This window comes from Zalophus californianus, chromosome 13 (genome assembly GCF_009762305.2).
Source record: "Zalophus californianus isolate mZalCal1 chromosome 13, mZalCal1.pri.v2, whole genome shotgun sequence".
NCBI lineage: Eukaryota > Metazoa > Chordata > Mammalia > Carnivora > Otariidae > Zalophus > Zalophus californianus.
The window spans coordinates 12,285,378-12,295,978 of record NC_045607.1 but is presented as its reverse complement, the minus strand read 5'-3'; the positions used below and the strand labels follow the sequence as shown (position 1 = coordinate 12,295,978).

General features: G+C 39.8%; 1 protein-coding gene across 1 annotated transcript; it reads left to right on the top strand.

Annotated features, from left to right (window-relative positions):
- LOC113934174 (olfactory receptor 1J4-like) lies at positions 1–9,888 on the top strand. The gene is made up of 3 exons (XM_035723466.1): positions 1–206; positions 254–547; positions 8,946–9,888. Exons 1-3 carry the CDS (start codon positions 1–3, stop codon positions 9,886–9,888), a joined length of 1,443 nt encoding a protein of 480 aa, XP_035579359.1.
- Positions 9,889–10,601: the final 713 nt, after the last annotated feature.

The window sequence follows — 10,601 nt, the reverse complement described above, 5'->3', positions numbered from 1 at the left end:
ATGGGAAAACCAAGCAGAGTGAACCAAACTGCTGTTTCAGACTTCCTCCTTCTTGGACTCTCTGAGAAGCCAGAGGAGCAACCCCTCCTATTTGGCGTCTTCCTGGGCATGTACCTGGTCACCATGACAGGGAAGCTGCTCATCATCCTGGCCATCAGCTCTGACCCACACCTTCATACTCCCATGTACTTCTTCCTGGCCAACCTATCATTAACTGGTTGCATTATGATAGGTTGCAACCTATCATTAACCAGGCATTAACTGATGCCTGTTGCACCTCTGCTTCAATCCCTAAAATGCTGGCCAACATTCATACCCAGAGTCGGACCATCTCCTATTCTGGGTGCCTTGCACAGCTGTATTTCCTCCTTATGTTTGGTGGCCTTGACAACTGCCTGCTGGCTGTGGTGGCATACGACCGCTATGTGGCCATCTGCCAGCCACTCCATTACAGCACGGCTATGAGTCCCCAATTCTGTGTACTAACGCTGGTCATGCGCTGGATGCTAACCAACTGCCCTGCACTGATGCACACACTGCAGCTTCTGTGCCCACAAGGCCATCCCTCACTTTTACTGTGATCCCAGTGCTCTACTGAAGCTGGCCTGCTCCAATACCCACATTAATGAGCTGATGATCATCACTGTGGGCCTAATGTTCCTCACTGTTCCCCTCATGCTGATCGTCCTCTCCTATGTCCGCATTTCCTGGGCTGTGTTTGGCATCTCATCTCCTGGAGGGCAGTGGAAAGCCTTCTCTACCTGTGGTTCCCACCTCACAGTGGTCCTGCTCTTCTATGGGTCTCTCATGGGTGTTTATTTACTTCCTCCATCAACTCTCTCTGCAGAGAGTGAAAGTAGAGCTGCCATTCTCTACATGGTGATTATCCCCATGCTAAACCCATTCATCTATAGCTTGAGGAACAGAGACAGGAAGGAGGCCTTGGGTAAACTATTCAGTAATGGAAAAATGTTTTTCTTACCATGACAGTGATGCCTGATCCTGGTATCCTGATCAACCCCTGCCCTTCATCATTTCAGTGATTCCACCACTCTGACTGATTTTTAAGGGAAGATTATCATGTAACTCTGGGTTAGGGGTGTAACAAAAAGGATATTTCCACTCCTTTACTTGGCTCTAGAATGAGCTGTTCTGTCTCAGTCTCTCTCTGGATTCCAGTGAAGCATCCATTACTAAGGGCAGGACACCATTTCCCCTTCCTCATCTCTAAGACCAAATTATTAGCCAGAGTGGACTAAAGGATATGATTCATGCTCTGGAGCCAAGTAACCCTGCCCTTGGGTGCTATGGCACAAGGTAAAGGGATGAGAATACAAACATGTATTGAATATCTACAAGGTTCCTCATTGTTCTTCACATCAGTTCTTTGAGGTAGGATTGTGAAAAGTGTGAGTCAGAATGTAAATAACTTCCCCAAAACAGGTAAATTTGATTCCAATACCCATCCTCTTTCTAGCACACCACATTGTGGAGATCCTGACAAATAATGAGTGATCATGATAGGAGATAAAGAATTAAATTAATATATATTTTACAGTATTTCCTTAATATTTCATTTCTTTAACTTAAGAACACTCCTTTCTGTTATTCTAGGTGAAAGAGAGTCAATATTATGTGTGCCTACTGTGTGCCAATTTTGTACTAAGTACATGATTCATCCTCTGGGTTCTTTCATAAAATATTCAAAATACAAACACAAAACCCTAAATCAAGTGTACTGGAAATTTTAGAGCAATAATTTGAGGAAAGGTAATCTGGTAGAAATGGGTGTTCTGAGAAGTCACAAGCTTAACAGAGGTTATCTTTTTGCAGTGGGATTACAGTTTACTATTTTTTTTATATCTAAATGTTTTGAAACATCTAGATAAAAATGTTCCAAATATAGATATTTTTAGAACCAAGGAATGAAATTTGAGGGTTGGCACAAAAATATTCCAATGATTAGCAAGTCACTCCAGAGAGATAAAGAAGGACCTAAAAACAGAGCTCGCCAAAGTTTCAAGGTCAAGTTCATCCTGTTTTTTATTTTTATTTTTTCAAAGATTTATTAATTTATTTTAGAGCGAGAGTGAGTGGGGGAGGGACAGAGAAGGAGGGAGAGAGAGAATCGCAAGCAGACTGCCCGCTGAGCGTGGGGCCTAATGCCCCCTGGATCAAGTGTTTTAAAAAGGAGGATATGTGGGATGCCTGGGTGGCCCAGTCTGTTGAGCATCCGATTCTTGGTTTTGGCTGGGGTGATGATCTCAGAGTCATGAGATTGAGCCCCACATCAGGCTCCATGTTCAGTGTGGAGTCTGCTTAATACTCCCTCTCCCTCTCCCTCTGCCCCTTCACCCTACTCTCTCTCTCTAAAATAAATAAATAAATCTTAAAAAAAAAAGGAGGGTGTGACTTTTTGATGTCTTGTACAATAGCTCTTGCTTTGAAAGGAAGATTGCACCTGTGCGTGTTTCCCTTTGGCCATCATCCCTTCTCCCCTCTGTGCTTTCTTGGATAGAAGAGGTGGGAATAATGTGACAGCCAGCCAAACCAGACCATTAGACCATCCTGGCCTTGAAGTAGGTTACTTGGCCCTGATCACAGCAATCTACTACTGCAATTTCCAGTAAGAAAGCAAAGTTTAAAAGAGCAAGTTTTGTGTTTGTCAGTAATATCCCTCTTTTCTGAACCAATTTACTACATGTAATATCCCCACCTCTGCCCTCCAGTCATCCAGGTAGACCATGTTGTTTACCATCTATTCAGTCTGCTCTCTGCCCTGTATTAATAGACTACCCTAGATCAAACTCCCATTCCTGAAGCATTGAGCCAAATATGATTATATCCCTTAATAGACATGCACTCAATTTGTAAGGTTCATTCTTCCATAGGACCATTCACACTTTTGAAGGTGATCTTTTTAAACCAAATGGATCTCAAATGGATGGGATATTTCTGAAGATATTTGAGTCCAGAAATTTTAGGTGCAGGAATATAGCTAAATATAGGGCGGGCATACCTTATCAGTTTCTCCTTTTCCCATGTTCTCAACTACAGCTGCCCCTTATAAGACTCAGAAAATACAGTGGGATACTGTTTACGCAGAGCAAATGAATTGGAAAAGAAGCCTGCATATATACTGTAAATAAGGACTCCATAAATTAAATATTCATCGGTGCTTTACTTTTTTCCCAGAAGTTATATATGCTTCATCTGTCATTTTAATCAAACTTTAATATGTGTTAATTAGGAAAAGTATTTCTTTTGCATACACAAATTTAGAGACTAATATCTAAGAATTCTACTATATCCTGTGGGATATAGATAGCTAATTACAACTAATAAAATTCTAAGAATGGAAATAGTCCTTTGTATAGTACAGAATAATAATGGAAAGACTTTTGGAAATAACACCATCTTAAATTTATATTTTCAAATGCTGTTAAAATACTATTATAATTGGGTTTTTAAATGACAATAACTGATATTGGCATAGATTTCCAGGAAATAAGTTCATAATATATATTATAAGCACAAAAATATTTGTACCTTATGACCTACTCTTTCACTTCCAGGAGTTTGATCAAGGAAAGAGTAAAACAATATTGTTAAAAATTTACATATAATGATGTTACTCATAAGAGAAACAGAAACCACCCAAATTTCAACAATTGCAGCTTGGTTAATTAAATTATGCTATGTCAGTATGATGGAGTAGTATGTGGGCTTTCCAATTATTTGATAACACATTTTTAACACAGAATAATGTAAACAGAAAATTCATTATTACTGAATTCATTATGAATTTATTCTTCATTATTCATAATACTTGGTTAAAAAAACTTGAGTACACCAAAATATTAAAAGTGGCTATCCCAAGATGATGGAATTATGTATGATTGCCATTCACTTTCTTTAACATCCACTTTCAACTTGTATTTTCCACAATAAAATGTTACTTTGATAATCATAAATTGAAATATTTTTAAAAATTTATATCAATTTATTTTAGCTAACACCTATACTTTGGTTACCTGGAGTATGCTGTGGAGATAAAATTAACCTTTCTTAAAACAAACAAACAAATAAATAATCTTTCTCTTGTTTAAGAGAGAATTGCTAGAAAATTCCATGCTTTTGATGACTAGATGCTAGACAAGGTTATTATATACAGATCTTCCTTAACTTACAATGGGATTATGTGCTGATAAGCCCATTGTAAGCTGAAATGATCCTAAGCTGAAAATTCATTTAATACACCTAACTTACTGAACATCGTAGCTTAGCCCAGCCTACCTTTAAACATGCCCAGAATACTTACATTAGTCTACAGTTGGACAAAATCATCTAACACAAAGTCTATTTTATGACAAAGTGTTAAATATCTCATGTAATTTATTGAATAGTCTACTGAAAATGAAAAAGAAAATGGTGGTGTGGGACAGAATGGTTCCAAGTGTATCGGTTGTTTACCCTACTGATCACATGGCTGACTGGGAGTTGCTGCTGCTGGCATCACGACAGCATCATGATATGTGCCACACATATTGCTAGCCTAGGAAAAGATCAAAATTCAAAATTCAAAGTACTGTTTGTACTGAATGCATATCACTTTTGCACCATGTACAGTCAAAAAATCATTAAGTTGAACCATCAACCATCTGTATTCTGCTACAAGGGAAAGGAAGCAGAGGGCTTTTTAAAGAAAATGAAGTATTTTTTAAAAAGCCAAAATAATGAGGTATTTAAAAAAATAAAAGTAATTATTCCATCTGTGTTAGAAATCAGTTGTGTTGTTTTCATTTGGCACTGAAAGAATTTTTGTCTATCCATACAAGCATAAGGAGCCTGACATCATAATTATTCCAGGGTTAAGTCTACATTTCATTATCTATTTTATTAATCAACATACTGGGTAGCATGAACAGACATTTATCCAAAGAAGACATACAAATGGTTTATAGACACATGAAAAAATGTTCAACATCATTAGCCATCAGGGAAATTCAAGTCAAAACCACACTGAGATACCACCTTACACCAGTTAGAATGGCAAAAATTAACAAGGCAGGAAACAACAATGTTGTAGAGGTTGTGGAGAAGGAGGAACCCTCTTACACTGTTGGTGGGAATGCAAGTTGGTACAGCCCCTTTGTAAAACAGTATGGAGGTTCCTCAAAAAGTTAAAAATAGAGCTACCCTATGACCCAACAGTTACACTACTGGGTATTTACCCCAAAGACACAGATGTAGTGAAAAGAAGGGCCACATGCACCCCAGTGTTCATAGCAGCAATGTCCACAATATTCAAACTGTGGAAGGAGCTGAGATTCCCTTCAACAGATGACTGGATAAAGAAGATGTAGTCCATATATACAATGGAATATTACTCAGCCATCAGAAAGGATGAATACCCAACTTTTGCATCAACATGGATGGAACTGGAGGAGATTGTGCAAAGTGAAATAAGTCAAACAGAGAAAGTCAATTATCATATGGTTTCACTTATATGTGCAACATAAGGAATAGCAGGGAGGACATTAGGAGAAGGAAGGGGAAAATGAAGCGGGGGAAACAGAGGAGGAGAAGAACCATGAGAGTCTATGGACTCCGAGAAACAAACTGAGGGTTTTAGGGGCGCCTGGATGGCTCAGTTTGTTAAGTGGCTGCCTTCAGCTTGGGTCATGATCTCAGGGTCCTGGGATCGGGCCCCGCATCAGGCTCCCTGCTCGGCGGGAAGCCTGCTTCTCCCTCTGACCCTCCCCCTGCTTGTGTTCCCTCTCTCGCTGTCTCTCTCTCTCTGTCAATTAAATAAATAAATAAAATCTTTAAAAACAAAACAGGGTTTTAGAGGGGAAGGGGGTGGGGGAATGGGTTAGCCCAGTGATGGGTATTAAGGAGGGCACATACTGCATGGAGCACTGGGTGTTATACGAAAACAATGAATCATGGATCAATACATCAAAAACTAATGATGTAATGTATGGTGATTAACATAACATAATAATAATAAAAATAAATAAATAGATAAGTAAAATAAAAAACTAATGAAGTACTGTATGGTGACTAACAATATAATAATTTTTTTTCAGTGCTCCACACAGAACGTGCCCTCTTTAATACCCATCACCAGGCTTACCCATCCCCCATCCCCCCCCCAGAACCCTCAGTTTGTTTTTCAGAGTCCATCGTCTCTCATGGTTCGTCTACCTCTCTGATTTTCCCCCCTTCATTCTTGTTAAGAAAAAAAAAAAAAGAATTTTTTTAAATTTTTTGTTATGTTAATCACCATATATTACATCATTAGTTTTTGATGCAGTGTTCCATGATTCATTGTTTGTTCATAACACCCAGTGCTCCATGCAGAACGTGCCCTCCTCAATACCCACCACCAGGCTAACCCATCCCCCTACCCCCTCCCCTCTAGAACCCTCAGTTTCTTTTTCAGAGTCCATCATCTCTCATGGTTCGTCTCCCCCTCTGACTTACTCCCCTTCATCCTTCCTCTCCTGTTATCTTCTTTTTTTTCTTTTTTCTTAAAATATGTTGCGTTATTTGTTTCAGAAGTACAGATCTGTGATTCAACAGTCTTGCACAATTCACAGCGCTCACCGTAGCACATACCCTCCCCAAAGTCTATCACCCAGCCACCCCATCCCTCCCACCCCCAACCATTCCAGTAATATTCAGTTTGTTTCCTGAGATTAAGAATTCCTCATATCAGTGAGGTCACATGATACATGTCTTTCTCTGATTGACTTATTTCACTCAGCATAACACCCTCCAGTTCCATCCACGTCGTTGCAAATGGCAAGATCTCATTCCTTTTGATGGCTGCATAATATTCCATTGTGTATATATACCACTTCTTCTTTATCCATTCATTTGTCGATGGACATCTTGGCTCTTTCCACAGTTTGGCTATTGTGGACATTGCTGCTATAAACATTGGGGTGCACGTACCCCTTCGGGTCCCTACATTTGTATCTTTGTGGTAAATACCCAGTAGTGCAATTGCTGGATCGAATGGTAGCTCTAATTTCAACTGTTTGAGGAACCTCCATACTGTTTTCCAGAGGGGTTGCACCAGCTTGCATTCCCACCAACAGTGTAGGAGGGTTCCCCTTTCTCCACATCCCCGCCAACATCTGTTGTTCCCTGACTTGTTAATTTTAGCCATTCTGACTGGTGTGAGGTGGTATCTCATTGAGGTTTTGATTTGGATTTCCCTGATGCCAAGCGATGTTGAGCACTTTTTCATGTGCCTGTTGGCCATTTGGATGTCTTCTTTGGAAAAATGCAAGAGACTGTTTTCTAAAAAAGATCTGTTATCATTTCATATACCTAAGTGTGACTGAGTGGCTCAGAATTTTGTAACCTTGCACATTCACTTAACATACCAAGAAATGTTAGTTGTCATGCCCAGTGAAGTTAGAGCACAGAAGCCCCACCAAATGGTGGCAGGACCTTGGGAAAATCACTCAATTCTTTGGCCTCAGTTTACATATCTATAAAATGGAAGCTTACAGGCCCTCAATAAGTATTTATGGCTTGAACAGAAGTTAATGTATGTGAGAGCCTTTTGTCAATTGGAAAATATATAAATATGAACGAAAGGAAATATCTAGACAGGGCACTAAGAAAACTTTGGACAACTTCAGTTTCCTTGCAAACCTAAAATAACATAGTGTGTCTGGCATTTATAACCAACGAAATGGGAGAGTTCCATGTTAAAAGCCTGGGCACTGATCACACAGTATTAAGTTGAACTACATGAAGTGACCAATAATTGATCATTTTAGGCTACAGAAAATGGCAATTATATATATAGGACTATAGTTCAATATATATATATATATATATGCATATATATATATATGCATACATACATTACAGTTGACCCTTGAACAACATGGGTTTGAACTGCACAAGTCCACTTATACATGGGTTTCTTCCGATAAATATAGAATACAGTAAGTGTGCTTTCTCTTCCTACGGTCTTTTGATAACATTTTTTTCTAGATTACTTTATTGTAAGAATACAGTATATAATACATATACAAAGTATGTGTTAATCAACTGTTTATGTTATTGGTAAGGTTTCTGGTCAGCAGTAGGCTCTTAGTAGTTAAGTTCTGGAGGAGTCAAAAGTAATATGTAGATTTTCAAATGTGTGCAGAGTTGGTGCCCCAACCCCCATGTTATTTAAGGGTTACCTGTATATTGCATATATGTGTGTGTATGTATATGTATATTCCATGTGTATGTTTATATATATTCCATCTAAGTATATGTATATGCATAGATGGAATATAGAGAGAGATGGAATATACATATGTATACAAATATTGCTATCTCTGTGCATATGTATGTGTGTATATGTATCCCCTTTTATATGTATGGATATATATATTCACAGGAGGAATGTGACAATATTCCAACAATGCCACCTCAGCACTGGCATTGCATGTCGCTTTATAGCAGAAACAACTGATACCAATTTGCCAAGGGTCATCTACTATTTCTGCTACAGTGAACTGTTATGGTTTGGCTCTATCTCAGTGTCATGAATTATCCCAGTTAAGTGCATAAAAAATAGACCCATAGAAGGAAGGGACCCTGCTCTTCTTGTTTGCTGCTGCATTCTCAGTCCTTAGTAGAGGGCCAGGTTCAGTCTCAATGTTCAATAAATAATGATCAAATGAAAGAGTGAACACCTTCTTGCTTCTGTGCAATGAGATCTTGTTGGCTGCTTTTGGTTGTAATGTTTTCCCAGAACCAGACTGGGATAGAATGAAGATGCATGCATCCACAGGTGTGAGAAATTAATAGGAATGTAGTTTAAAATGCATTGTCTTTTCAGAAATTTACAGTATGGACTGTATCCCTATCATTCTTCCCTTTTATTCCCAACACTTCTTTATCCCCAGCATGTAAAAGCACAGCACAAATCTGGAGAACCGGAGCAGCGTGTCTGAGTTCCTCCTCCTGGGGCTCCCAATCCAGCAAGAGCAGCAGGGAGTGTTCTTCGCCCTGTTCTTGGGCATGTACCTGACCACGGTGCTGGGGAACCTGCTCATCACCCTGCTCATCAGGCTGGATTCCCGCCTCCACACCCCCATGTACTTCTTCCTCAGCCACTTGACCTTCTCGGACGTTTCCCTTTCATCTGTCACAGTTCCAAAGACACTGATGAACATGCAGACTCAGCAACAATCCATCCCCTACGTGGGGTGCATTTCACAGGTGTATTTCTTTATGTTTTTTGGTTGCCTTGACAATCTTCTTCTCACAGTGATGGCCTATGACAGGTATTTGGCTGTCTGTCGCCCTCTCCATTACACCACCATCATGAAGGAGGGGCTTTGTATTATCCTAGTGGCTGGATCCTGGTTTTTCTCTTGTGTCCAAACTCTGTTGCACACCCTCCTCGTGGGCCAGGTGTCCTTCTGTGCAGGGACTATCATCCCCCACTTCTTTTGTGATCTTGCTGTTGCGCTCAAGTCCTCCTGCTCAGACACCTCGCTCAATGAGCTGCTTATTCTCACTGAAGGAGGATTGATCTTCATCCTGCCATTGAGTGGTATCTTGGGCTCATATATCCGCATGGCAGGCATCATTCTGAAGGTCCCCTCCTTCAAAAGAATCTCCAAAGTCTTGTCTACATGTGGCTCCCACCTCTTTGTGGTGTTTTTATACTATGGGACAATTGCCGGTGCTTACTTTTTCCCTTCATCAGGCAACTCCAAAAATAAGAATATAATTGCTTCTGTGATGTACATGGTGGTCACCCCTAGGCTGAATCGCTTCATCTACAGCCTGAGGAATAAGGATATGAAACATGCTCTTCAGAAAATTTTTAGAACCAAGGACTCCCCCTTGGTGTGATTAATTTAACCCTGCTGTCATGGCCACTCATTGGGCTATAAACATGTCTCCTTTAAAAGTTGTGACTTGGCAGGGCAAGAGGATGGGTTAAATGGGTGATGGGTATTAAGGAGTACACGTGTTGTGATGAGCACCAGGTGTTGTGTGTGAGTGATGAATGACTAAATTCTATACCTAAAAATAACATTAGACTGTGTTAACTAACTGGAATTTAAATAAAAACTTAGGGGGTTTTGATTTGGATTTCCCCGATGCCGAGCGATGTTGAGCACTTTCTCATGTGTCTGTTGGCCATTTGGATGTCTTCTTTGGAAAAAAGTCTGTTCATGTCTTCTGCCCATTTCTTGATTTAGATTATTTGTTCTTTGGGTATTGAGTTTGATAAGTTCTTTATAGATTTTGGGTACTAGCCCTTTATCTGATATGTCATTTGCAAATATCTTCAGGAGAGAGAATCTAAAGGAGGCTCCATGCTCAGTGCTCCATGCTCAGTGCAGAGCCTGATGTGGGGCTCAATCCCACAACCCAAGATCATGACCTGATCTGAAATCAAAAGCTGGACGCTTAAGTGACTGAGCCACCCAGGTGACCCTCATTCATTTTAGTTTTGATTGACATTTGGGTTGTTTCCAGTTTGGGACTTGTGTATATACTGGAGAATGGGTCACATATTTTCAGCATTAATAGATGATATCGGAAAGTTAGATAAAGTG